This window comes from Fusarium graminearum, chromosome 1 (genome assembly GCF_000240135.3).
Source record: "Fusarium graminearum PH-1 chromosome 1, whole genome shotgun sequence".
NCBI lineage: Eukaryota > Fungi > Ascomycota > Sordariomycetes > Hypocreales > Nectriaceae > Fusarium > Fusarium graminearum.
The window spans coordinates 5635302-5661795 of NC_026474.1; the positions used below are offsets into that span (position 1 = coordinate 5635302).

Below are 26494 nucleotides of genomic sequence, written 5' to 3' on the forward strand. Positions count from 1 at the left end.
TTGATCAAAAATCAGACCACGTTTTCAAGCCTAACAAGGTTCTCGGCCTCGTTCCGTTGTCTGTGTTCCTGGTCCTGTCATCCCTACACCTTGACTATTACTGTATGTAGATATGCCTCAGGGTATCAGTCAAATTAGCTGCTAGAAGCATAAGGGGCGAAATAAGTAGGTCACCTTATGCTACATACACTAAGCTTCTTATGCTTTTTATTTCTGTACCCCAAGACTTAAAAGGCCAACCTCTCCGCTACGGTCTCGATACGCGAAAGTTACAACCCATGCATGACCTTGTGCCTGTCAGCTGTGAGGATGTTTTAGTTGCTCTGTTGGACGCTTGGCTGATCAATAATGAGACCACTCTGATCGTGGAATGTGGAGAGTTCATCACGTTTTAGTCCACTTGCAGCGAGCGACCTGATACTTTGTCCCTCGCTTTCATGACCATCTAACGTTAGAGCAAATACCTATCCCAAAAGCCTGGTACACTAACGCTTCCTTTCTTTTTCTAGAGTCGCCATGTAACGGTTCGTCTCCATGTTTCGTCCAGTTGTAACGTTGTCTAGTAGTATTCACTTCTTCTCCTCTTATAGTATGCATGTATAAACATCAATGCTCACAGCTAATTGCTTACACCGGCCCATTCTCAGCCTCTCCGTACGCCCGAAGCTACTACCTTCCTAGATCAACGCATATATACCCCGAAAAGAGTTACGGATGATAAGACCATCTAGGCATGATCCTGGTCCAAGACCCTAGATAGGTAGTGTGTCTATGCCGCACCTGAAGCTTGTTCCTTCTCGGTGTAAATGTGGTGAGAGGAACAAATCGTAATACACCGATTGGCTTGACCACAAGCTTCATCTTCGATCCCAAAAATCCCTCTTGACCTATCGTGTCTAAGCAAACTTCCCCGTTTCTTCAGCGTTCTGGGGGAGGCCTGCTTGGGAGGCGTCATCGTAAGACGTAGGTAGGTCGTTGGTGAACCTGCGATCCACCCCCTCTTTCAAATCCGGTTCAAGAATCTCCTATCATTTTCCCTTGGCCAGGTTCGATCCCAGAAAGGCTTATATAAATTAGTACCTCTAATAGTCCGTGTTTCGTTTGGGCTATCCAACTTTCGCTGTTCAAATACTCGCTCTTCTGGCTTCACGATTCCATCATAAACTTTACACGTCACTATCCATTACAGACCACTTCCTTGAACATACAATCCAAGACTCACCACAATCATACCACAAATGCATCTCGTCGCAAGGATGAACAGGGATGTCCTCCAGGGAGGATCGTTCTGGTCTCCCCAACCGATCTTCCAAGCCGAGGTTCCTCTCTCTCGGTGCAAACGACGCTGCCTTTCCATCGATGATCTACCTGTTGAGATCTTTACTGCCATCTGTCGTAACTTGTGTGTGCATTGTCAGCATGCACATGTTGTCGATCTCCCGTCAGATGAGATTGACCACGCCATCGAAGCCCAGCAGGCACTGTCGCGGTTGAGCCGTACCTGTCGACGCTTGCGGAGCATAGCGCAACCTATCCTATATCACTGTTACTACTCTGGAAGACAATCGAACTTACCAGATAGTTCCGAGTCACAGGGTGATACTGATGTTAGAGGACATGAGGTTGGGATTTTGAGGGTATTTCTTCGCACACTACTCCAAAGACCCGATTTAGCCAAGCAAGTACGTGCTTTGGCACTTTTTGCATTGAGGGAAGACTCTGCTGGAAAGACACCTCAAGACATGCAAGATTTGTTTCGACAGGCTGGCGAGCGCGCTGGTTTTCGTGCCCTGCCTTCGTATGAACAAGTTGACTCAAAGTGGTTGCAAGAAGCTTCTATCATGGCTGCACCCTTTGTAGAGCAACTTCTCATCTATCGATCTTCCTCGGAAGGTCTGCAGTACATAAGGGACTCACCCTTTTATCTACCAAATCTCAAATATCTGGTGTTGCCCGGACAGGGCAAGAATCCTGATGAGTGTTGTCACATCCAACAAATGCAGGATGTGCTAGTCAAAGCTCAGAACCTCGAGATTTTGGCAGCCAGCGATGCCGACTGTGGGACGGATATCCCTCTACGAGAGCGCTTTCGAGCAGAACCATGGGAAACCGCCCTCTCAAGTCTTCGTCGACTCTCCCTCCACGGCTTAGACCCAGACAACCTAGCCAAAATACTTCGCCGCAGTCCAGTGCTTGAAGACCTGGAATATTTTTGCGACATGGACAAGTACACTGTTCTTCAGCATAACCACCTTGCCCCCGTGAGCCGATCATTACGGCGGTTATGTTACACCAGCACGACGTGGGAGCACACTTCTGGCGGCGCACAAGATATAATCGAGCATGTATCAATGTTCCTCCGCTGGGACTCTTCATTGCGAGGCGATGCTAGCTTTGTTGACTTCCCACGTCTTGAGATTTTGGAGATTGAGCAACTCCTTCTATACGGACCTGTATTCGACAACGAAGAAGAGCGCAAAGAGCGGTTCGAGGTGATGAAGGATACCGGGCCTGAGATATTCATGGCGAGTCTTCCCTCATCATTACGCATTCTTCACATAGGAATGGTATTAGCCTGGCCAGAAATGCACCGCGATTTACTCGGCATGGCAGGGAAGATATACCGGTTCCAGAATTTGGGTGTCGTTGCTGTGGACCCTTACGAAGCGCCACCGAAAGAGCAGGTAAAAGAACTTGAAGATGCATTTGCGACAGTGGGAGTTGTGTTCCGGATAGGTCAGACGACGCAGGTACCATTTGGTAGGGGCATGTTGGGTGTGAGGCCAGGACATCCAAGGAGGTCAAGTGAGAGGGATCTCAGGTTTCCGTTGAATAGTAGGAATCAGCCATATATAGACTTTCTATAATTATCAGTGGGAGGAAGAAATTGATCTTATCGCTGGTATAAATTCAGAGCCTTGTGGCCGAATGTGCTATAAAGAGGAGGACCTGCGAAGAAGAAGAAGAAGCAGGTTGGCCTAGCAAGTGATGATATATAACCGTCTATCACTTCTGATCAAATCTTTGCACCTAAAAGAAAGTGATACAAAAATCAAGCCTCAGTTGGGCAGCTGCACTCCAGCATCCTTGGCGAGCCTCAACATCTCATGTACCACAGCCCCTACATCATGGCTCTTGATCGGTATCCGATGGCCACCATCCCATTCAATCAAGGTTGTTGTGCCAGTTTCGCAGTAATTGTTCAAGAGAATCCTGTGCTGCTCCATCCCAGCATCGCGAAGTCCATGGACATGTAATGTCGGTATACTCAAGACATGTTCACCCTTGTTCGACTCAGGCCAATCTGTAAACTCTGAGCTCAACAGTGCCGCGTGAACAATTGGTGGTGGATGTTTCAGTCGGTGGTCCAGTGTGATGAGAGGTGCTCTTCCAGCTATGAGAACACCAAACTTGAATTGAGTCAAGGCCTCATCTGGTCCAAATTTCTCGGTGATCTGTTGCTGCGTCCATAGTAAACTCGCTGCGATCTTTGCACCCTGGGAGAAACCCAGAATGCCGACCCACTCTCCGGTCCCGGGGTCAGTCTCCATGGCTCGGCGGGTCTCGTTCCGGATCAAGTCGGCGGCAGCCTCGGGCTCAATCTCTTCATGGTCGGGCTGCCATCGGAGCCAGCGCCGAAAGGGCCCGTATTCACCGTAAACGCTGACGATGTCCGGATGGGGAGCAGATATAAATGGGGCTTGCATAAATACAAGACGCAGGGAAGAGCTCAGATGCCTGATGAGAACGCGACATTGTAGTTCAAAGACTTCTGCGTTGACGCCGCCGCCGTGTAGACAAAGAATGCGGGGGAGATGGAGGGTATCCGCGTCGTTGTGGGCTTCTGCTTGTGTCATTTTGATTAGTGAAAAGGGCCCGAGTCACTGATCGGACTGTGAAAGAGTATCAAATATGGTATTTTGGGTGTTTTACAAGGCAACGTTTTCCTCGGTGCAAGAGAATACAGGCTACGATCACAAGGGCTCGGGGTAAGCTTCGAGTCACATTCCCCGGTCAGATGCATTCGGACTCCGAGATACGATGGAGAGAGGGACAATCTATCGTAAATAGAAGGCAATGACAACTCTAGGTATTTAATAGTAGCATAAACTCCATCGTCACTTGGGTCTGACTTAGTCAATATTTACAAATTCACATGCTTCATATTCTCCCCAACATTTTTAATCTCTTCCTTTACGGTGGAACATGTCCCATTGGCCAAGATGATGGCTGTGTAGGACCCTGAATCTCAGCCCCGCAACCGTCAACAGCCAAGCCACACTGATGACATCAATTAATAGCTGGTGGTGAACGTGTCTCGCATTCACGAACCGGTTTCGCATTGTTTCACGCCACTCTGGGTCTCGATAAGTGACGAGGCCTCTTTGTAGCACTAGATCATATCCATAGCTATTAATCCTCTATTAAAGGCGTCCCTCCTATTTTAACAACTCGCCTTGCTCTTTCTTTGTCTTTCCAATCCTAAGCTCGCTCTGCTCTTATACCTGATACGAAGCTACCCCGCCATCGATTTACCCATCAACGACTTTCACCTTACAACTACACCTACCTCTACTACATATCTTAGCCTCAATGTCTAATCCTGAGAAAGCTCCTATGTATTCCGCTGGTGACCAGCACGGAGGCGGTTTATTGCCTACCGCCCAGCCCGGCCAAGAGAATTCTTCTTACGATAACTCTGCCCCTCCTGTCTACGAGCAAGGAGCAGCTGAGCTCCCCAGCGATGAGAAGCAGCAACAGCCTCCTCAATACGCTCCTCCTCCTGGAGCCGGACCCTCACAATCGGCCGCGGACGAGAAGCAAAGGCTTGCGCAGCAGTACATCCCACCTCCTCCCCCTGGCCCTCCTCCTGCGGATGACCAACATCAGCAATCTGGTATTCACCCAAACCCACTCCAGGGCAACCCAGTAACTGCACCTCAACAGCAGCAGGCGACTCATCAGCCTATCGATACCCAGCAGGAACAGAAGAACTACGCAATCCCACAATACGACCCAGCTCATCCTACTTTCGCGCCTCCTCCTACAAACCCTACCGAGTCCAGCCAGCCAACTACCGCAGCTCCTGTTCACAGTGAACCCTTCAGCCACGGCAATGATCAGCCACACGGATATGGCGCTGGCTCTGGTTATGACAGCAAAAACGATACAGGAAACGTCTCAACGTTCGTGCCTCCTGAGGAACACAAGAAGCCCGGCTGGAGTGAGCGTTTTAGCCAACTTGGTCTCAAGGCCGCGGCCCCTATCAACAACTTGGCACACAAGTTCGGTAGCCAGAGTTTCCTCCCCGAGACTATTGAGAAGGAGTGCGACAAGGCAGCTTCTATTCTAAAGTCCTTCTGCAGTAAGTCACCAACAACATTCACCTATACCACTTACTTACCATTTCTAGAAAACGGTGTCTATGCCGATCCTGATTCGAGCCAGGTTCCCACATCGACAGACCCCAAGGCACAAGCGACCAACGACGATATTATCGACCCTACTAAGGAGAAGCCCAAGAAGCGGGTGCTTGTTAACATCCCTCCCAAGGTCATCGCCAAAGCCCAGGGTCTCGCCATCTTCACTACTCTCCGTGCCGGATACGCATTCTCTGGTGCTACCGGTTCTGGTATCCTGATCTCACGTCTCCCTGACGGATCATGGGGCCCACCCTCGGGTATCCAGGTGCACTCTGTAGGCGCTGGCTTCATGATCGGTCTTGATATTTACGACTGCGTTTGCGTCATCAATAGCCGAGAGGCGCTCAACGCTTTCGCCAAAACACGTGTTGCTCTTGGCAGTGATCTCGCTGTCGTGGCTGGCCCTTACGGAGCCGGTGGTGCTGTTGAAATCGGTGCGGGCGTGGATGGAAAGAAGTCCAAGGACAAGGAGGCTAAGGATGAAGAGGCTCCTCCCAAGCCCCCTCGCCCTACAGAAGACAACCAAAACTTGAAGCCTGATGAGAAGAAAAAGAAGGGTCGCTCGCTCAGTGCCAGCGGTTTTAAGCCTGTCTTTTCATACGTCAAGTCACGCGGCTTCTATGCCGGTATCCAAGTTGACGGCACAGTCGTGGTGGAGCGCAAGGACGCCAACGCCACATTCTACGGCGAGCGTGTCTCAGTTGAGCAGATCATCAGGGGAGAGGTTCCTCGTCAGGCCAACAGCACATGGCCTGCCGGTGCACGCAATCTCCTCGAGACTCTCAAGGGGGCTGAAGTTGGTTCGCTCAAGGTTAAGCACAGTAAGGATGGAGTGTCTCCCACGAATGCCGGATTCGGTGGTCCTTCTGCCGATCCTTCTGCCCCAGTAGCTTCTGGAGGCGTCGGTACTGATGCTGCGCACCCCCCTGATTATGTTAATGATGGAGTTCACCGACCTGACGTTGGTGATGTTAAGTATCGTTAGGAGATGAGGATGATGAGTTACGAGATACCACCTGAAAACCGAGCTTGTATGGTCTGATAGCTTTTGATTACGAGTGTTAGCAAGTCACAATTGCATTATTTTACATTAAATTGTCAAAAATTGGCTTTTACAAATTACCCTCGATTGAAAATGTGTAACTCAAGGTGAATAATCCTCTCTCGTCTGAAGTAAATCATATTTCTGTTGAGGTGCAGGGTAGCACAACTGCCTGTCTTGCTGCGCCACACCCTCGTCATTGCCCCTCCAACGTGGCGGTCGATAATTTTGATGAAGTCATTTCTAGCAACAGCAAAGCCAAGCCTAGACAACCTACTTTACACATCGGCTTGATAACTTGTGACTGAGGTTCACAAACGAAGCCATGGCGTCGTAAGCTCCAGAAATAACAGAATTTTCAAGCTCCCAGCTGCTAACATGTGTTGTGTACAGAAACATTCTCTACCTCCCGTTTCGCAAGTCGACCCAGCTGTCGCTCGCCTCGACAATAAGGCAATACATCAACACCAAGTATGATCAGCACCCAGATATGTTCAAGCACGACCTCGAGGTCATCGATGCACTCCGCCGCGATGCCGTCAACGTTCGAGAGCCGCACCCCAGCGGTATTAAGAAGCTGCAAGCGTACGCCGGTCAGCTTGTTTGGGTCGGTGGAAAGTTCCCCATAGATGTGAGTATCACGCGATGGTAGGCTACCTCAAAGCTGACAACTGGCAGATCGGAGCCGAGTTCTCGTGGTATCCCGCCCTTGGATACAATACCGAACGACCTATGGTGCGGAATAACCTCAAGTACGAGCTGATGAACGTTCTATACAACCTCGCCTCTCTCTACTCGCAACTTGCGATCAACACACCACGGGGCAATACCGAAGGTCTCAAGTCCGCAGCCAACTATTTCTCTCTCGCCGCTGGCGTTCTCACCCACATGCAAAAAGAGATTCTCCCCGAATTACGAATGTCCGACCCCCCCGAAGACATGGACCACGACACCCTCGAATCCCTGACCCAACTCCTTCTCGCGCAAAGTCAAGAATGCTTCTGGCAAAAAGCTGTTATGGATGGCTACAAAGATGCATCGATCGCCAAGCTCGCCGCTCGAGTATCCGATCTGTACAACTTTGCTGGTGAAGCTGCTATGAAGAGCGAAGCCATCAGCAGTGCGTGGATCCACCACATGAGCGCCAAGCACCACCATTTTGCCGCAGCCGCGCAATACCGAGCTGCGTGCGATTGTCTCGAGAAGAGGAAATACGGAGAGGAGGTTGCGAGACTGAGAGATGCTGTTTCCTGTGCGGCCGAGGGCCTTAAGGAGGCCCGTAATGGGTATCTTGGCAAGGTTGTGGTTGATGATCTCAATGGGTTGAAGCGAAAGGTAGAGGAAGATTTGAAGCGAGCGGAGAAGGATAATGATGTTATTTACCTAAGTATGTGCGTCCGTTGCTTTGTTTGCAGTCAACTAACGCTCTACAGTCGCTGTACCACCAAAGTCGGAGCTCAAGATCCTCGATCGCGCAAATATGGCCGTGGCTCGCGTGCCTCCTCAAATCGGCAACCCTTACGATTACTTTGGCGACCGCGCCGAGTTTGGACCTGCGCTTTTCTCTCGCCTGGTTCCCTTTTCCGTACACGTTGCGACTTCGATTTACGAGGAACGACGAGACCGAATGGTTAACCAGAATATTATTCAAGAGCTGGAATCTCTTACACAAAAGATCCACGAACTTTTGGCATCCCTTGGACTTCCTGGATCTCTACAGGCCCTGGAGAAACCCCTCGGTCTACCACCCAGCTTGGTTCAGCACGCCGAGGAGATCAGACAAGCAGATGCCATCAACAGAGTGCAAAAGAGCTTTGCCGATATCGACAAACTGCGATTAGGGGATATGGATATTTTTGAGGAGGGCAAGAGGGCCTTGGCTTCGGAGGAAGAGGAGGACCAAAGATTGCGGATGAGATACGGCACAGACCGATGGATACGACCCGAAAGCCGAGAAGACCCTCAAGGCCAGAAGCTCTGGCAACACGCCTCGGAAATCGAAACTTATTTCCAGAGCAGTGTCAGCAGTGATGGTGTGGTAAGAGAGAAGTTCATCGCAATTCAGGATCTACTTGCTATTCTCTCAGGACCCGATCGAGATTTGATGGACTCCGTACCCTCGAGTCGACGGGTTGATATCCCCGAGACGCTGAAGCCGGCTATAGGAAGACTGCGAAGCGCATACAATGACGTCCTGCGTCTCGAAAGCCGCCGGCGCAAGAAGGTCGAGGCTCTGCGAGATAACGCTCGTCGCGATGATATCAAGCCCGATATTCTCAAGGAGGCTGCTCGATTGGAACGGACATACCCTAATACGGCACTTGTACCAGCCCACTTTGAGGAATTCTTCGACCAGCGTCTGGACAAACTATACGAACCTGAGGTGGAGGCGATTGAAAAGGAAGCGCAAGACCAAGACCGTCTTCTACAGGACGTCCAACGAGTCAACCGCGAATTCGAGGCGCAGAAGCGACAGATGGGCGAGCGCGGAAACCGAGAGCGCGAGGTCGCCCTCCAGAGGTTGGATAATGCCTATTTTAAGTACAAGGAAATTATCAACAACCTTGAGGTCGGTCGAAAGTTCTACAATGATCTGAACAAGATTGTTGGACAGGGCTTCCGCGATGTGATTCGAAATTGGGTCGCTCAGCGCCGCATGGAGGCGAGAGCATTGGAAGAGTATGTTTTCACGAGTTCGAAGAATGATGCAATGCTAATGAAGTGCAGGGAGATTAACATGCCTACGTTGTCGAATCTCAATATCTCTAATCAACAAGTGCAGGCGCAGGCCCAGGCGCAAGCTCATGCTCATGCCCAAGCACAGAGTCCAATGCCTTCGTACCAAGAACCTGCGCATTCTTATGCTCCACCACAGCAACCCCCTCAACCTGTACAAAGCCCAGCACAAGCAAGCATTCAGTCCTGGGGAGAGACAGTACAGCAGCCCAAGCCAGTTCAGCCACAACAAGCAGCACCAATGTGGAATCCTGGTATGGGCATCAAGTTTGGACAACCATCTGGTGGTTCTGGCCAGCCTCCTGCTCCCGGAACATGGAATCCCAACGCTGGGATCAAGTTTGGCTAATGGCTGGTATATATATCTGGCGAACTGTCATGATATATATACTGTCACTTGAAAAGGTTGATTACGACAACTTTGAAACATAGCATATAAGGCGAATGCGCGCTTTGATTAGATTTATTTTATTCTTCTCTATTAATCTCAAGGATCTTTTCCCCGTTTCAAAAAATCTTGTGAAACAATTGCTATGCGCTCAAGTCATCATCATCACTGCTGCGTCGCAATTCATCGGACAGTGTACACACCATGGCTGACAGCGTGATATCCCTTCTTCCCAACCTTTCCAGTCAACTCACTCTTCCACTCCTTTCCCTGCTCAATCAGCTCAATCACATGCTTGAAGGTATAAACAGGCTCCCAACCCAACTCAATGACCGCTCTGCTCGAATCATACACGCGGTCGATTCTCTTCAAATGCGCCCAGCCCCTCTCTCCAAACACCCGTGTACAATCAGGCGCAACGGTCTCAAAAACCTCCTTAGGATTCTTGTCCAGAGCCGCGAGCGTGTGAGCGTCCTTTGGGAATGGAGGGGGTGCGCTGATGATGTATTTTCTGAACTTGATCTCACGTGCCTTCTCCATGGCACAAACTGCTGCGCGGACGATGTCTTCCATGTCGCACCGGCGGTAGGCTAGTTCGAGCACTTTGAGGTTGTCGTCTGCGAGTGCCATTCTGCGGTCTTCGTCGTCGTCCTGCTCGGGGAAGAAACGGCTCGTGCGGAGCACAAGAACAGGCATCCCAGTTTGCTTGTGAACGAGAAAGCAGATGTCTTCTGCTGCGACCTTTGTCGCGCCGTATATGTTCTTTGGAATGGGGATGACTGTCTCGTCAATCCATGCGGCGGGCTGACCAGGTGTCGGGCTCAACGCCGCACCAAAAGTGCTGGTGGTGCTGAAGAAGATGAAGCTCTCAATCTGTGCGCCGAGCTTGGCTGCTTCTTCGAGAAGAACGAGGGTGCCTGTGATGTTTGTGTCGACAAAGTCTTGCTTGGAGTGGCTCTCGACATGTGGCTTGTGAAGCGTCGCTGCGTGAAGGACATGACGGATTGTATTGTTTGCAAAAATGTCTGTGACGAAGGAGCGATTGTTGATGGATCCTACATGGTGAGTGTTCTCTGAAGGGAGGATGTCAATTCCTAGAGGTGTGAAGCCAAGACTGGGGAGGGATAGCATCAGGGCTGTGCCGAGATGGCCGGATGAACCTGTTACCAGGACGTTATAAGACATGATTAGAAGAAAGGATTCTAGGGTTAGGAGGAGAGAGAGTGTGTGTGGTGGTCGATGAGGGAAATGTGGTGATGGAGTCGCCGGTTTTGTATTGGAGGCGGTGGGGTCAGAAGCGGCGAGTGAGTCAGGCACTAAGAACCAGAAAAGGTGAATCACAGTCAACGACTGTCAGTTGATAAAAGAGAAAAGAAGGGATTGAGAACGCGTGGTTGTCATGTTGTGAGATGGGCGTACAGTATTGTTGTGATATGTCGCTGGCTGTGAAAGTGAGATTAAGCGGGCTAAGTGTCACGATGATGGTAAGACCGAGCTTGGCAGCTATCTGCTAACAAACTTAGTGATGTATATTCTGTATAGATGAAAATGGATCAGTGAGTAGGAGACATGGAAGAGATATGATTGCCGAGAGTTGGTTGAACAAGTGGTATATCTGGTGAATAACTACCCATGTATGTATGTATTGTTGTATGTATTGTTGGATTACTGGTCAGGTAAGTCCCCTGTGTTGCATACACTGCATTAATAAAACTCCGAGAGAATACATGTGTCACTGAGTAATTTCGGTCAAAGGGTTTTATGCTGTGTTGCTGAACGTGCTGAGCTTAAGCAGACTGCATCCATGGCCTGATATTTGCTATAGTCAATTCCTGGGAGAACAAATTGGTTGCTTCAACCCGATCTCGCGTATAATTGTAATCATTGTCGTATCTTGACTTTAATTACCAACCCCCATCCTGTCTTTCCTTCCCAAATGCCCATCGCGTTCTCTTTCCTGAACGTAACCTCTTCGGCTTTAACAACCATGGTGACCGGATCCTCTTCCTGTACTTTAGGCTTTGGCGGTTCTGGAGTTTGTGGTTTGCTCTTTTTGAGAAAACCCCATCCTGAGGATTTCTTGGCTTGTTCGACATGTGCTTTGACGACTTGTCGATCAACTCTTTCGGGTGATATGTACTTTGCCAATCGAATAGCCATATCATGATCTGACCACCAGAGAACGTTGTCTGAAAAAGAATCTTGAGTATTGTCGTCTTGCCATCTTCCCCATTCATCAAACGCCTTTTCCTTACGTGGTTCAACCTCTGGTTTAGGCGGTCGCTTCTGATCCCCTACCAACTTGGTATCTTCCCTGACACGCACAACTGTTCGCGATTCATCTTCATCGCTAAAGAACCATTCTTCTCCGACAGCGTCGCCAGGTACAAAGATTGTTTCTGTCAATCTGGGAGGTGGATCCTTTGCTGTGATGGACGATAGCATTTCTTCGACATGAGGAACGAGAAGGGTGAGGATCTCGCTGTCTCTTTGATCGCGCGCTGATGTGCGAGCTGCTTGGACGGAATGGATACGTAAGGGGAGGTTTTGGAGATGGGATGAGAAGATAGTTGTTACTGATTGTCGTGGTTCGTATGTTGGTGTTGGTGCTGATGATGGACCTGATTCGGTATACGGGGGAGGAAGTTCCCCGTCGTCGAATGTGTCTTTTTGGGACATGTTGATGGGATGGTGAATGAGCCAAGTCTTTGAGATTTAGCAATAAAGTTGTATGACAATGCAGTGTTGCCCAACGCCCGAGGAACATATACGAGAACAGGAAGTAGTCCAGAGTCAGCCGACAATAGTGATTTAGCCTTGCATCAATATCCCAAAGAGTATCGATCTAATCAACCAGGCAGTCACCGAGAAAGAGTCTATAGCCTTGGGCTGCACTTTGTCTGTGCCTGAGGGGGCGCAGCATAGGCTTGGCAAATAGCGTTTAGTTGTAGACATTCCAACTTATCGAATCATGTTTACCACATGTGATCAATGGATTTGACCCCCTGCATTCTTGCACTGCAGCTGGGCGTAAGACTTATCCCCGCAATATCATGATGCCAAGGGTCCGAGACGACGGATTCGGATACCGGCAGGACAAGAGTGTCTCATTGAAGTGATATCATGAGGTTTTAATTCCGCTGATCATTGTAGAGACCGGAAATTAGACGGAATTCATTTATTAGTTTAGTAGGCTGTGTATGCGGCTGAGGTTCTGTTAGTTGGTCATTTCCTGAACAAACTGGACAGTGCAGGAACTGAATTATAAAGTTGATAACTTTGTTACAAAGTGTTTCATAAAGTAATCTAATGTTTAGGAATGAACCAACAAGATTTGGTGAATGCACGAATGCGCAGCTGTAACTCAAGAGTATATCCAGCCTCTCTTCAGTGGGTGGCCGGGCGATATTAGTGATGGCCCCCACTATAGCTTCAGCTGAAGGACCCCTAAAACGCCCAGCTTGAATGACACCAACCCTCTAGACTCACCGAAGTCGGATATTGCGGCCCTTGATATCAACAGCAATGCCTCTCTAGTGGCAACATCGAAATTAATATCCCAAAAGATATGACCCAGCCTTAACACCAGATCACGGGAAACACTCCCTGCATACCTCTTTAGGAACCAAGAAACCTTCTGGAACAAAGACCCACACAATTGATCGTCAAGGACAGGGGTTGTTGGTGTGTTGTGTTAGCCATCCATACTCCGCCACCACCACTACTGACAACAACTTTGAAGCACTACAGGCTCCAGCTTTGGCTTTGGGACTGACCGCAAGGCACCTAGATCCAGAAGATCATGCGAGGATAACCCTTGCAAGGCAGCAATCTGCAGATATGCATATTCAACGTCTTTTGGCTCGAGAGCCTATATAAGTATGTCTTGGTCCCTTGATCAAGCCACTTTCTTCATCATATCATACAAGTCACAACATTCTCTAGCAACTAATAAGCTCTAGAGATTGCAACACACTCTTTGCCAATAACAACAGCTACTACCAACTATTCCTAATACGCCAACACCAAGTCTCGACGACTCCATATCATCACAATGTCTTACAGAATCTCTGCCCCAGATGAGTACCTTGCCATTACTGGCATGGGAATCAAGACTGTCAAGATCACAAAGGCAGCTTGGGTCTGGCCTCTTCAACGATGCACACGCTTCAGGTACGTTCCCTAACTCCACCCCAGCCATGCTTCCTGCTAACCCCATAACAGTATCCGACCACACGACTATGCTATGGACTTGCAGGCCATGACAAAGGAAAAGCTGCAATTCTCTCTACCAGTCGTCTTCACCGTGGGTCCTGATATTAACCAGCGCGGTGCCAACCAGCGTGGTGGTCCCGACGATGAAGCAGATGATCTCGTTCGCGAAGATCGTGGAGACGCCCTGATGAAGTATGCTATGCTCCTGACTAGCTCTGAAGACAAGGAACACTCTAGCCAGAGCCAGCATGTTGCCAATATCGTCAAGGGAATCATTGAGGGTGAGACCCGAGTGTTGGTCTCCAGCATGACTATGGAGGAGATCTTTACCGAACGGGAGGTCTTCAAGAAGAGAATCTTTAGGAACATCCAGAACGAGCTTTCCCAGTTTGGTCTTCTCATCTTCAACAGTAACGTAAGTATTTTCTGCTCTCCTAGCGATTTACCTCCAGCTAACAGTTCCACAGGTCAAAGAGTTGAAGGATGCCCCTGACTCAGTCTACTTTGCCTCCCTTTCCCGCAAAGCCCACGAAGGCGCTACCAACCAGGCTAGAATTGACGTAGCAGAGGCCCAACTCCGCGGAAACGTAGGAGAAGCCCAGCGCAAGGGTGAACAGGAGCGTGAGATCGCAAAGATCAACGCCGAGACAGCAGTCCAGAAGACGGAGCGCGACATCGAGAAAGCCCAAGCTGAGAGCAAGCTAGACACTAAGCGAACAGGGCTCACACGAGATGTCGACTTGGCTCGTATTCAGGCCCAGCGATCTCTCGAGTCCCAGGATGAGGATCTCAAGAGAGACGTTGAGAAGAAGCGCGCAGCCGCTGAGATGGAACGTCTTCGTGCTACAGACGTTGTCAGAGCTACTATTGAGAGGGAGAGCAAGCAGCAAGCTGCCGATGCTTCTGCCTACGAAATCGAGGCTGACGCTCGTGCTCGCCAGGAGGCTAGTCAGCGAAAGGCTGATGCCGCTGCTTACCAGACCAAGATTTCTGCCGAGGCCGATGCGACAGCTTCTTATGCCAAGGTGACTAAGAACACAGACGCTGCGGCCTACCAGACTCGCAACGACGCCGAGGCATACAACTATGCCGCCCAGCAGCGCGCCGAAGCCCAGCTTGTTGCTAAGCTCCGCGAGGCAGAAGGTATCGCCGCCATGGCTGAAGCCTACGGCAAGCTATCCAACGCTTTCGGCGGTCCTGCTGGTCTGCTCCAGTACATGATGATCGAGAAGGGTACCTACGTCGAGCTCGCCAAGGCCAACGCTTCTGCTATCAGGGGTCTTGAGCCCAAGATCAGCGTGTGGAACACTGGTAGTGCCCAAGGCGGCCAAGGTGCGGATGCTACTGAGACAATGCGAAATGTTTACCAGATGTTGCCTCCTCTGATGAGCACCATCAACGACCAGACTGGTATTACACTGCCTGAGTGGCAGTTTGGTAAGATGAGTGCGGGAGTCAACGCTGTTGGACAGGAGGGTGCCAAGGTCAACGGACACAAGGGTCAGTAAATGGCTAATGGTATGATGTGGGAGGGTTGATGGTTGTGGGATTGATGAACGATCTTTATGGTGGATGCTTTTGTGATATCCGGCTTTTGCCATGCTCGTTTTATTTCTTTTGTCTTAGATTGTTACTTGATACCAATTTCCTAGCTTAACTAAATTGACATTGCATACATTTACAATTGTTCTATCGTAGAGGTTTTGACAGATACAACGCGGATGGATACTGAGTGCGATGGTATAATATCGATAATTGAGACTGATCTTGTGGTCAAAATTAATCCGTAATACAGACTGAGTACGTCTGAAAGCCATCACCAAATCGGGGCAGTGAATCAGAGTCTATCTTCAGACCAGTTGGGCTTTCAGTCGAGGCGCGACGCTATCAGGATTGCGACGTTTGTTAGGATTGTGACGGTTTTTTATCACTACGACGTTTTTTAGGAACCCCAGTCGATCTGTTGGTCGGCGCGCCAGATGTCGCTGTGGTCTTACTTTCAAATAAGGCACTGAGCTTATGCTGCCCAGGAGGAATAGGAGCCGTTCTAGGAGGAATAGTAGCTGCAATGCGAGATGGTGATACGAATGGAACAGAAAATGGATTTGAATACGTTAGGTTATTCATGCTAGGGGTTAGGCCTGATCTTTGATTGTCAGTAAGCGTCTGTTGAGGACCAGTATCAGGAGGAACAGGAGCTGTATGAGTAGTAGCTGTCTCGGAGGGAACGGGAGCCAACCTGCCTGATGTGTCGGTTCTCTGGCTGCACCATGGCCCCAACTACATTCCATACACTTGTATCACACTTTAGAGGACACACTGGACACTGGGTACCAGCCTTAGTCTACTACTGTATAAGCGGCAGCGTCTGCTCGTCAGGTAAGCCATCTAGAGCGAAAGCTTGTGAGGGCTACTTGAGAGCCCTGTACCCAAAAGATACTTTAGGCTTCATTACTTATAATTTCTTTGACATTTCTCTCACCTGGGTAGCTGTACTTGGGATCATAATTTAGATTTTAAGGAATGTAGGAGACCAAGTGTTCAAAATAATAAATATTTTATTTCCGTACCTGAACAAAGACACAGCGTTAATGGCCCATGTATTAGACGACGAAAAGACTGGGATAACATACACCCCCCCACACAGGCCACTTTGATGGTTGTTGCGGAAACTGCAAGTGACCGTACTGTCATACTCAAGATTACAAGTAATGGCAGCCTACATAGGGCTTAAAGTTCCTACTGCCTCCCAGTACCGTGGCAGGCAGAAACGGCATGTCTTGCGCACACTGGCTTCTGTTTTTCACTCGACTCCTATTGATCCCAGCATGACGGCTGCACATTCAGCCTTGATGCTCATACAATCCGGGGTAAACCACGCCCTGAATGATACAGTACCGTAGGCTGTCTTGGCTGGGTTATCCTTATCGGGCTGCCAAATATCGGCAAGGAAACTGTTAGCCGCGCCTTTGATCGTAATAGACGGTACATTGATCTTAACTGGCGGCTTCTTTAAGCTAATCGGCCAGTTCGACTGTCTACCATTGTGAACTTCACAAAGAGCCACATTGGCAGAACAGCCTGGCAGAAGTTGGCGGCGAACCGTGCGAAACGATTCACCAAAAGCGCAGTTGGAGACGTATGGCTCTGAAGAGGATGTTCTGAGTGAAGATTGGTATCCAAGGACACCAATCGACACCCGACTGTCCACGCCAGACCAGTTATTTCACCATCGTGGTCTTCGAGGCTGTCACAATACGACATGGAACACGACTTGAACTTGATCCGGTTTCTCACCCACAGAGCACTGGATTGCTGGAAATTTCCTGCATGGGAAAGCGATTCGGTGAATGGCATTTTACGAAGGCTCTATTGAGCCATCCATATGGCTTTTGGAAGCTGTGTTCTTGAGAAGAGAACTCGCCAAGGGAGCTTGGAGCTTGCAAAACATTTAGAAGAGGCTATCAATGCTCTTCCCGCTCTTCTCGACACCTGCGATGGACTGGGGTGGGAATGAAAGAGGAAGAATAAAGATAATAGTGCAAATACATCTTGAGTCGCGCTTTCAGAGGTAGTAAGGCGTCTTTTTTCTTTCAAAATGTTTCTACAAGTGTGGGATCGCATCTACAGATCTCCAAATTCTCAAAGACGTGCCAATTTTAGAAGTTTGTGGTAACAGTATTTGAGATAACAGTGAACCAGATGATGATAAGGCAAATGAGTTGACTGGATGCAAAAGCATATGTGAATGAGATATAGCAGCAGTCAGGGCAAACAGGGTCATGTTAGCTTGGTATAAGGCTCTTCCAGCTTCAATGAGACACGTTGCGCGATCTCCATGGTACTGTTGGATTCATGAGCACTTGCGCGTGCATATGGAGGATCAGATACCGACCTCTCTAATTTGTATTGGACATCCTTCTCATTGGTGGTTTGGGCAACAGTGGTTTGTCTCCTTCTTCCTGGCCTCATCCTTCGCTCTGCGAGGGAGTCTTTCTGGGGCGCATGTCGACCGTAATCCGCTGCTATGCGAAGCTTGGGATTAGAAGAAGAGGGAATTGACTACATACTATCCGATGTCTTGCCACTATGTTTTGTGTGGTATTTATACTATATCCCAAAAGAAACTGAAATAGTCTTTCACGATGAGGCCTCCTCGTTGAAGTATTGACATCAACTATGATTGACTGCCCTGGCAGCCGGGATTCAGGCCACGGCTACTAATGTTCTCTTCCTATATATAGACTCGAGCGGGATCATGTATATATTCCTTGCCGCTGGATCATGCGATAGAGTGGTAGACGAATGCCGCACTTCCCTTCGTGTCAAACAGATGTCTCATACTCCACTATCCCAGGTGAGAGGTTTCAACCATATCGCTGTCTTCGATCAACATGGCCTCCCACGGAATCTGAGCCGTTTGTTCTTTCTACATATTTAGCGGCACACTATCAGTCGGCCGGCAATAAAAATAAAAAAGACGGAGCTACTCCAACAAGCACCAAAAAGTGAGGTTCTGCCCGGGCTCGAACCGGGGACCTTCTCGGTGTTAACGAGATGTCATAACCAACTAGACCACAGTACCGTGAGTTGTTTTTGATGTCCGAAAGGTCTGGCGATTATCATAATGAAAGCAGCAAACACCTGGATTACAAGTAAAAACATGGGACATAAATGTCCAGGAGTTCAGATTAATTAGTGATGGAGTGCTCATCTGACTGCCAGTACTCCTAAAATCTCTTTTCAGTTTAAACCTGAGAGAGGACTGTAGATTGCACTGATCAATTTATGAGACAAAAAAAATTGACTTTATGTCCTGGTAGTTGCATTTTGGCAGCAGGATGTTATGGAACTTGTGTTTCTATTAATGAAACGAATCCCATAAGTTTTGAGACTGAGGATGGAATAAGATCAAATGTGCCTTATTATCTATATTTGGCATCGCGACCAATTGTATTCACTAGATGCGGTAATTTGGTGTATGTTGCATACCTATCTAGAATATCAGGCCTCGAGGAAACCCGTGTCTACCGGGAGCCAGAGGTCTCTCGAGAGACATCTTTGCGGACTCAGTGTTTCGAACACCGCGATAGATGAGTGAGTACTCATACCTGGTGCCATCAACACAAGTGTCATAAGCCCACATGTTGAATGTGGTGAAGCAGATCTCTTTCAGTTTCGGCGCGATCTGAGCGATATGTGCTATCCCACTTTCGAAATCTCTGTGGAAGTAGTCTTCTTCTTCATGGTCCTCACCAGGGGCCAGAGCTTGACTGGCCATCTGAAAGACCACTTCTGGTAGCCCGACACTTAGTCTTTCTAGTTTCGGCTGCCGCTAACGGCGTGGGCAAAAGGCCCCACGAGCCCCAAGAGCCCCTATATCTCCATGTCAGCTGTTTCTGTTGGAAGGTGTGAAAGACAGGTTCAGCCCCGACATCAATGACATGAGCGCTGGCTTACCTTGAGTTCAACTGCGGCATCTTCCTCACTCCTGGGTTCCCATTTGTAATCTATTACGAACCACTCTAGCTCGGGGAATGCTTTGCTGATATCTTTCCCTACTGCTTCGAGGATTTCCGATGGAGGGGGTTGGTGTATCTTAGGGTAGTTCTTACGAAGAATGAGACGACGAAGGTCTGGGCATTCTGTCTTTGCGATTTCCAGTAGGTTATTACCACGGTCGTCGTTTAATGTCAATGATTTGATTCTGTTTCTCGCAAACTTGTTGACGAGCCTGTTCATAATCTTCTGTGTCGAATCCGAGGCTGTAGAGTCGACTGTACACAGGGAGCTGGGACAAAAGTTCGTCTAATTTCTCATGATCCTTTTCGGAGAGGGAATCTGATGGTTGCAGGTCGATAGAAGCGACGTTCTCTACTTGTTGCAATACTGTTGCCAAAAGTACCGGAAGTCTGGTTACTGGCTGGCCCTCCCAGGTTTGATAATAATAATATTGAGCGGGCGGGCCGGAAACATGAAGCCGGATATGCCTTTGTATATTTCTCCATTAGTTACTTCATATTGATTGAGAGGGGTCTGTCACTACTTACTTGACGTTCGCCATCATCATCTGTCTCATCTCAGTGTTCACGGACGGCAACATGTATTCGATTTGATAGATGACTTCATCTGCGTCGCCTCTGACGGCGACGCTATGGAATAGCCATCGGGAAAAGGACCGCCGCATTTTCTTGGAGGTCATAGACATTTTCTTGAGGTCCTCGAGCGGCATGCACCGACCAATCTCGGAAAGAATTTCAGGAGGGAGATATTCGAGTCGGAGCTCGTTGACCATCTGGTCTGCCATCATTGAGTAATGTATACTCAGATGTAAGGGCAGCTGGGGAAAGTGAAAAGATGTGAAGTGGTGGCAGTAGAAGTGTGAACAGCGGCTGGCGGTTGCAGGATGATGTTAGGAAGAGAAAATAATTTTGGAGGGGGCGCGGAGGAGTAGGCAAAGGGCTTTAGTCAACAGCCCCCTATCAGGCATGTGATTTATGGCTGCCTAGGTAGACAGTGAGAGGGAACCAGAAGTGACAGTGACATATCAGTAGTGAGGACGTAAAATATAGAAGGAGGTTATTTTATCTACCCTAGCTATTCACCGGGACTTGTATGGCATAGTGTTGGGCCATTTGAAGAATTCCAAAAAGCGTCAAGTCTGGGAATTCGCCAAATTGCAAGAGAGTCTACCAGTTGTCACTAAATACTTTAGACGATGATTTCTTCACATTTGTGTATGAAGACCCAGTGTCTATATGAGAATATACCACTACTCTCTTAGTATTCTAGGAGTCATTTGATCGTGGCATAATCCCTAGTGTCGTACTTTATTACTTTATGCCTAAACACTGAATCACGAATAAAGTCACATAAAGCAGAATGAGAAGCATTCATTCTTTTGTTATAAGAGTCTGCTTGAGTATCTCCCACTTTCCTAGGTCTCGGGGCGTTGTCGACTAGAAACAGATTGCTTTACTTCTCATCGTGGACTAACACCACGCCCTAGTCCATGCAAGCCTCTCCAGCGACATCCGACCGAAGTGCGAAGGTATGGCCATGAAGTTCCAAATAGTTCACTTTTTCTTCTTGACCTTGTGACTCTTGTCATTCTGAGGCTCCTTTCGGTTCGCGGGGTCAAGTGACTCGAGGGCGTTTCGAACGACAGCCATGTCGACTTTGAGGGGCATAACTTTGAAAGAGTTAGTGAAAGAACGAGCTAGTGATGTAAAAGAGTACATACTTTTTTCGCGAGCACGATCGCGCTCGAAACGGACCCATTCGGCATTGCTTGCGTCAGAAGTCATGACGACGATGGTACTCTGCAGAGCAGTTGTTTTGATAGTAGATGGGCGTTTTGATCGTATTCTAGGACGCTGAGCAAGATATGATTTGCTCTCAAGTCGTTGTGCGGATGAAGAACAAGAGTCAAGATGGCATTCACAATCATCCAATTTATACCCTACTGGCAAGCATCGTACAACCCATTAGATCTATTTGTTGAAGTAAGACGTTTGTTCAACTATTACGTGCTTTTGTTTGTTTTTACTGCGTTTGAAGCTGAAGTTGTGGTCGCGTTTGTAGACTTCCACTGATTTCCCCCAGCGTTTGATGGAAACAATCCAACCTATTGAATGGCCATTTTTTCAACGGCCCTAAAATTCAATGCTGGCAACGCTCCTTCAGTTGCCACAGCAAACAATCTGCATGGATATTGCAATCTTCAACCAAATGACCGTCCGCTAGCTCAAAAACTCTTCTTTGCCCTGCTCCTTCAAGACATCATGCACAGTTTGCAAAATCCGTCCATGAATATTCGTCGGCGCTGCCACAAAGCCAAAGTTTGCGCTCATCTTTCTCCCAGCCGTCAAGTCAATCTTCTTCCCATGCACATCTGTGATCTTTCCACCAGCTTCCTCAAACAGCAACATAGCTCCCGCATGATCCCATGCTTTAGCGTAGCGGTCTCGGCGCTTGTATACCCAGACGGTCGTGTTACCCAGGCCCATGGCTAGAACCGCCCAGCGGAGAACCCATGGGACGAGGTCACTGCCTGGATATTGGGCGCTGAGGCGTGATGCGACGGCTTCATGAACGCCTTCGAGGTTGGAGTCGACAACTGAGGCGCTTGTGACAAAGCTGATTTGTTCGTTGGCGGTGTGAGGCGATAGTCGTCTAGGTTGATCAGAGCTGAGGGGTCGAACGTATGCACCGTGGCCCTTGACAGCGAAGAAAATGCATCCTTCGCCTTTGGGATCAATGTCTTCATTTTTGAGAGGTGCTTTCGCATCAATTGAAAGATTCGGCGCGCCGACAATCCCAGCGACCTGTTCACCATCCACGAGGAGAGCCATGTTGATAGCATAAAGCTGGCCCTTAAGATAAGTCTTGGTCCCATCGATAGGATCAAATATCCATGTTCGCCCTGATGAAGAAGGACTACTAGCTCCGCACTCATCGATAAGATCGCACATTTGTTCTCGTGTCGAGGGTAGCTGGCACAGAGAAGGAGTATCCTCATCTCCAGCAACACGCATCAAGAGATCCCACACGCGCTCCATAAGCACAGAGTTCTGTCTCAAGTCCGACGCATCTTCCTCCCCAACCACTTTATCCTCAGGAAACGCATTCTTAATAGTCGCTGTAAGGAGAGCCTGGACTGCAAAGTCGGCGACGGTCACAGGGCTCAGGTCATCTTTCTCGATAGCGCCCTTGTCTTTGTTGGCGACAATTGACTGGCTCACCTGGGCTGCCTTTTGCAAAGCTCCAATAGCTACAGAGAGCTCTCGCTTGTAAGCACTGTCCATGTTGGGTTGTTGGTGAAGGAAGTGGTGGTTGTAGTGACACAAGAACCCCGCTTTGAATCAATTGTGGATAAATGCATACTGACTTTATTCATTCACGGTTCTTTCAGATTATCCAATTACTTCATCACCATCAACCATCAAATGGATTATCGCACATGCCTGACGAATCGCTGAAGCTGGACCCAGCCGCCATCACATATTTCGGCGAACCTTTTACCCTCCCGCCCGTGGTTTCGGACATTCTGCGCACTCGTTACTGCGTACCCGGGAGCATCTTTCTCGTTGAGGGTATCGATCGTGTTTCCGTGTCACGTTCAGGACGATGGCAGGCTATTCGATTGATTCTTGGTGATGGGGAGTTATGTATTCAAGCGCTTTTGGGGAGCGACATGCATCGCTTCGTCCAGATGGGTGATGTTGCGTTGGGAGCTTATGTGAGGTGTGATATGTTCCACCTCCAAGAGGTTGGGAAGGACAAGATGGTGACATTGATTGTGGACAACTTGATCACTATCGGGTGGAATGAGTCGTATCGTATATTGCAAAAGGAAGATGGGCTTGTAGTAAGGGAACGACCAAAGCGAATCCCTAAATCACGCGCAGAGTCAAAGCCTGTCGAGCATCCACCAGAGCCCCAAAACGAATTCGAAGAAGAGATTCCGGAGGAGCTTTTAGAAGAGTTATCCGAAGAACTTTCAGCACAGCCCTCAAAAGAGCCACTGAAGGATTCCTCAAAGTGGCCTCCCAAACCGTTTGTCGAGGACGAGTTTGATGACGACGAAGCAGCAGCCGAAGAAGCATTTCAAGCATTCGAGACGCTTGCATTCGCTCCGCAGCCCAAAACACCGCAAAAGGCTGTAGCTCAAGTACAACAAACACCCCCGTCTGCTCAGCCCACTGAACCTGTCGCGCTCCCCCGTGACTGGCACCATCCCCAAACCCCCCTCAAACTCACAACTCTGCGCTCAATCCCCAACCTGCCTTACAAGCAGAACTGGTCCTGCAACGTGCTCGCCATCATCGCCTCCCTATCAGATGTAGGGCCAGCGAACCTCCCGCCTTATAAACAGAGAACAGCACGGCTTGTCGACCCATCTACGTCCAAGCAGGTACATCTCACGGTATTCCTCGACCCGGAGAAATTCAACCCTCGTGTGGGAAGTGCTGTTTTGCTTGTGGGTGTCAAGAACCATCGGTTTGATGGGGGTAGTTTGAAGAAGTACGAGAGTGATCGCAATAATGGGCGGTGGTGGTTTGAGAATCCAGTGGAAATGACTTGGTGCGATGTACAGGGGATCAAAGCTTGGTGGTCGCAGGATGTGAAAGCACAACCGTGATAACTGAGTCTATAGTGGGTGCTTTCCTCACAGTAATCCCTAGACTGCCTATCAATATACCAAATGAGAAGCTCTCACTTTGACATTTTGACAAAAACGTGAGTTGCAATTTAAACAGTCCATCAGTCTCTTTGCGCCCTGGAGCTTTGTCTGCATCTTTCTCAATTCGTTGATCGGGCGCCTCTCTAGGGTAAGCGACCATGTAAGTGAGTCTTAGTACGGATAAACTTACCAGAAGCCGTGGTTTGGTCAAGTAAGTGGTAAAAAGAACTAAATGAAGAAAAAGATATGCTTTGAAGAAATATCGGGAGATGGTTGCCGAGCTGTGTAACAATCCTTCCAGCCATGGATGCCTGGTCACATGATCCACCAGCCCTGTGAACTGCTGACGGAAAGATGAAGCCATCGCCTTTTCTCAACCACTAACACAACTCCAACAGCTGTCAAATCGTACTGAAACAATGAACACTCACAACTCACGAAAAGAAGAGCTTGATCGTATTTTTGCTGACCTATCTCCATGGGATATCTTGTATCTTCGCAAAAAGATTGAAGTCACGACAATCACGCTCGCTGGTTTCCAAGATCTCCCACCAGAGCTTATTTGCACGGTTCTCTTGTACCTTGATTTCGATGATTATCGATGCTGCACAAGGGTGTGCCGGAAATGGAGGGAGTTATGGGCACAAGGAATTGTCTTCCGCCAAGCGCTACGCCAATTCTTTCCAGGTCTTCAATTGACTTATCCGGATATATCACCCCAAAACCTCTATGCGCGCGAGGTACAGAAACATGTCAAATGGCGACAACCTTACTGCAGTTTCACTTGGATTCCATGGAACTTGGGCGCAAGCGATAACTTCATCGATCTTCCCGAATACACTCAACCTGCAAGGCATAGTACTCATGTGCCATGGCGCTCCCACTACAACAAAGGCAAGCTGGCATGGCAGTCTACACAACGCACCTTTATCATCGATGATCTCCATACGCGACAAAGACTACGATTCATTCCACCCGGAAGTGCCATGATGGGTGCAGAGTTTCAAGCCGTTGGCATGAGTGACAAGCTTCTCGCTCTGCTTGAGATGGAACCGAGGATGCGGAAGATGTAGGTGCGTCTTACCTTGTGTCTGGCATGGCTAATATAATGCAGACATGTTGTCCATTTAGAAACACGCGAATGGAAGCAACTCACCCTACCGACTGCCCTCCAACAGGTGTATTTGGAGTCAACAGTCGTGTACCTTGTGACACAGACTGCACAAATCATGTATTTTGCTTGGGGTGGGATACTCAAGCAACTTGATCAGACTAAGCTTGAGTGCCCTATTGGCGCCACGCCCATGGTCGGAGGACAGCCCAAGGTTCTACCGCATCCTACAAAGAACAATGTGGCATTTGTAGTCAGAGCGTTTTCCAATAACTATGGAGGTGAGGATATTCACACGATGACAGTGATACAAGAACTGACTTTTGCAGATGAACGTCTATGCAGCTTTGCTGTGACCAAGTTCGAAGACGGCAAGGCCACTTGGAATACGACGGAATCCATAGCAAACCCACTGAAGAATCCCCAGCCAGGCTGCCACGACTACTCTTGGGCCGCGGTGTCGTTTATCTGCCGAAGGTCTGATAATCACGGCACCTTTTGCATCGGGCTGTATCGCATTCAAAGATCAGAGACAAGTCGAGTCGAGCTATGCCCATGCTGTGAACCACGGACAAGGAAAGGAGATTGGGGTGCTATCACATTTAATGTTCTGACGCAGACTTTTCGCCAGCATGAATACTTGTCGACGCTCTTTGATGTTCTCTGGGATGCAGACAATAGGAATCAGCTGGTGAACCGGAACCTGCTGAAGTTAGAGAATGTGTATCTGTGGAATGATGATCTGCTATTGGCAGCCTCCAATATGTCTGATGACCGCAAAACGGAGATTTATCTCCAAACACTTCATCCTGTTGGAAGTCATCAGGCGCCATCACCACAGTGGGCGCCAGTACGCATCACGTGTATACTTCAAGCCGGCGGGATCGAGGTGTTTCAAGATGACGACTTTGTGATTCTTCCTACCCTCGGTGGTTTGACTATTTACAAACCATCAAAAACACCCTCGGATGGTATTATTATTGATGACAGTTGGGAATTATTCCGTGGGGCGCACGTGCAACTGTTGTACTCGTTGGCCAGCATGTCGGAAATGCTGGAGCTGAAGCATAATGAGATGGGATGTGGGCTGACAACACGAAACGAGAGGAGCAGAGGACGGCCAGAATCACCTCAGCTTGTTGATATTATAGATCAATGGTCTCCCTACTCTGTTGATGCAGAAGACTTTGAGGATCACTACGACTGATACGAAGCGGGAGATTGATAAGATTGATAACGAGGCTGTGACTGTGCAACCGGTCTCGGAGAAGAAATGTGGAGAAGAATGGAAGCATGACCCATGACGTGGGATCGCGATGGGGCCTCGGGTTGTCGTGATGCACACGCCTCCGTACTCCGTATATACCCTTGTCAGATAGTTTTTATTTATTCT

At 48.8% G+C, this 26494-nt stretch overlaps 12 protein-coding genes and 1 non-coding gene across 13 annotated transcripts; 6 read left to right on the plus strand and 7 right to left on the minus strand.

Annotated features, from left to right (window-relative positions):
- Positions 1 to 1238: 1238 nt before the first annotated feature.
- FGSG_01700 (uncharacterized protein) lies at positions 1239 to 2809 on the plus strand (the record flags this gene model as incomplete). The annotated part of the gene is made up of 2 exons (XM_011319228.1): positions 1239 to 2684; positions 2765 to 2809. The coding sequence occupies 2 exons, from the start codon at positions 1239 to 1241 to the stop codon at positions 2807 to 2809; spliced, it is 1491 nt and encodes a 496-aa protein (XP_011317530.1).
- Positions 2810 to 2850: 41 nt separating this feature from the next.
- On the minus strand, positions 2851 to 3912 carry FGSG_01701 (uncharacterized protein). The gene has a single exon (XM_011319229.1). The coding sequence runs from the start codon at positions 3855 to 3857 to the stop codon at positions 3060 to 3062; it is 798 nt and encodes a 265-aa protein (XP_011317531.1). The 5' UTR covers positions 3858 to 3912; the 3' UTR covers positions 2851 to 3059.
- A 681-nt stretch (positions 3913 to 4593) lies between these two features.
- On the plus strand, positions 4594 to 6528 carry FGSG_01702 (uncharacterized protein; the record flags this gene model as incomplete). Its single annotated transcript, XM_011319230.1, has 2 exons — positions 4594 to 5365; positions 5414 to 6528. 2 exons carry the CDS (start codon positions 4594 to 4596, stop codon positions 6406 to 6408), a joined length of 1767 nt encoding a protein of 588 aa, XP_011317532.1. The 3' UTR covers positions 6409 to 6528.
- A 262-nt stretch (positions 6529 to 6790) lies between these two features.
- Positions 6791 to 9550, plus strand: FGSG_01703 (pH-response regulator protein palA/rim-20; the record flags this gene model as incomplete). Its single annotated transcript, XM_011319231.1, has 5 exons — positions 6791 to 6798; positions 6859 to 7096; positions 7144 to 7852; positions 7899 to 9144; positions 9193 to 9550. The coding sequence occupies 5 exons, from the start codon at positions 6791 to 6793 to the stop codon at positions 9548 to 9550; spliced, it is 2559 nt and encodes an 852-aa protein (XP_011317533.1).
- A 222-nt stretch (positions 9551 to 9772) lies between these two features.
- FGSG_11992 (uncharacterized protein) lies at positions 9773 to 10774 on the minus strand (the record flags this gene model as incomplete). The annotated part of the gene is made up of 1 exon (XM_011319232.1): positions 9773 to 10774. The coding sequence occupies one exon, from the start codon at positions 10772 to 10774 to the stop codon at positions 9773 to 9775; it is 1002 nt and encodes a 333-aa protein (XP_011317534.1).
- A 696-nt stretch (positions 10775 to 11470) lies between these two features.
- FGSG_11993 (uncharacterized protein) lies at positions 11471 to 12268 on the minus strand (the record flags this gene model as incomplete). The annotated part of the gene is made up of 1 exon (XM_011319233.1): positions 11471 to 12268. The coding sequence occupies one exon, from the start codon at positions 12266 to 12268 to the stop codon at positions 11471 to 11473; it is 798 nt and encodes a 265-aa protein (XP_011317535.1).
- A 1253-nt stretch (positions 12269 to 13521) lies between these two features.
- FGSG_01705 (uncharacterized protein) lies at positions 13522 to 15460 on the plus strand. Its single transcript, XM_011319234.1, has 3 exons — positions 13522 to 13762; positions 13814 to 14219; positions 14272 to 15460. The coding sequence occupies exons 1-3, from the start codon at positions 13644 to 13646 to the stop codon at positions 15310 to 15312; spliced, it is 1566 nt and encodes a 521-aa protein (XP_011317536.1). The 5' UTR covers positions 13522 to 13643; the 3' UTR covers positions 15313 to 15460.
- A 1147-nt stretch (positions 15461 to 16607) lies between these two features.
- Positions 16608 to 17161, minus strand: FGSG_01706 (uncharacterized protein; the record flags this gene model as incomplete). The annotated part of the gene is made up of 2 exons (XM_011319235.1): positions 16608 to 17007; positions 17106 to 17161. The coding sequence occupies 2 exons, from the start codon at positions 17159 to 17161 to the stop codon at positions 16608 to 16610; spliced, it is 456 nt and encodes a 151-aa protein (XP_011317537.1).
- A 1154-nt stretch (positions 17162 to 18315) lies between these two features.
- On the minus strand, positions 18316 to 18389 carry FGSG_20536. The gene has a single exon. It is a non-coding gene; the product is annotated as a tRNA-Val (tRNA).
- A 411-nt stretch (positions 18390 to 18800) lies between these two features.
- On the minus strand, positions 18801 to 20111 carry FGSG_01707 (uncharacterized protein; the record flags this gene model as incomplete). Its single annotated transcript, XM_011319236.1, has 3 exons — positions 18801 to 19085; positions 19265 to 19595; positions 19855 to 20111. The coding sequence occupies 3 exons, from the start codon at positions 20109 to 20111 to the stop codon at positions 18801 to 18803; spliced, it is 873 nt and encodes a 290-aa protein (XP_011317538.1).
- Positions 20112 to 21315: 1204 nt separating this feature from the next.
- On the minus strand, positions 21316 to 22703 carry FGSG_01708 (uncharacterized protein; the record flags this gene model as incomplete). The annotated part of the gene is made up of 2 exons (XM_011319237.1): positions 21316 to 22577; positions 22691 to 22703. The coding sequence occupies 2 exons, from the start codon at positions 22701 to 22703 to the stop codon at positions 21547 to 21549; spliced, it is 1044 nt and encodes a 347-aa protein (XP_011317539.1). The 3' UTR covers positions 21316 to 21546.
- A 63-nt stretch (positions 22704 to 22766) lies between these two features.
- On the plus strand, positions 22767 to 23948 carry FGSG_11994 (uncharacterized protein; the record flags this gene model as incomplete). Its single annotated transcript, XM_011319238.1, has 1 exon — positions 22767 to 23948. The coding sequence occupies one exon, from the start codon at positions 22767 to 22769 to the stop codon at positions 23946 to 23948; it is 1182 nt and encodes a 393-aa protein (XP_011317540.1).
- Positions 23949 to 24409: 461 nt separating this feature from the next.
- Positions 24410 to 26308, plus strand: FGSG_11995 (uncharacterized protein; the record flags this gene model as incomplete). The annotated part of the gene is made up of 2 exons (XM_011319239.1): positions 24410 to 25059; positions 25105 to 26308. 2 exons carry the CDS (start codon positions 24410 to 24412, stop codon positions 26306 to 26308), a joined length of 1854 nt encoding a protein of 617 aa, XP_011317541.1.
- Positions 26309 to 26494: the final 186 nt, after the last annotated feature.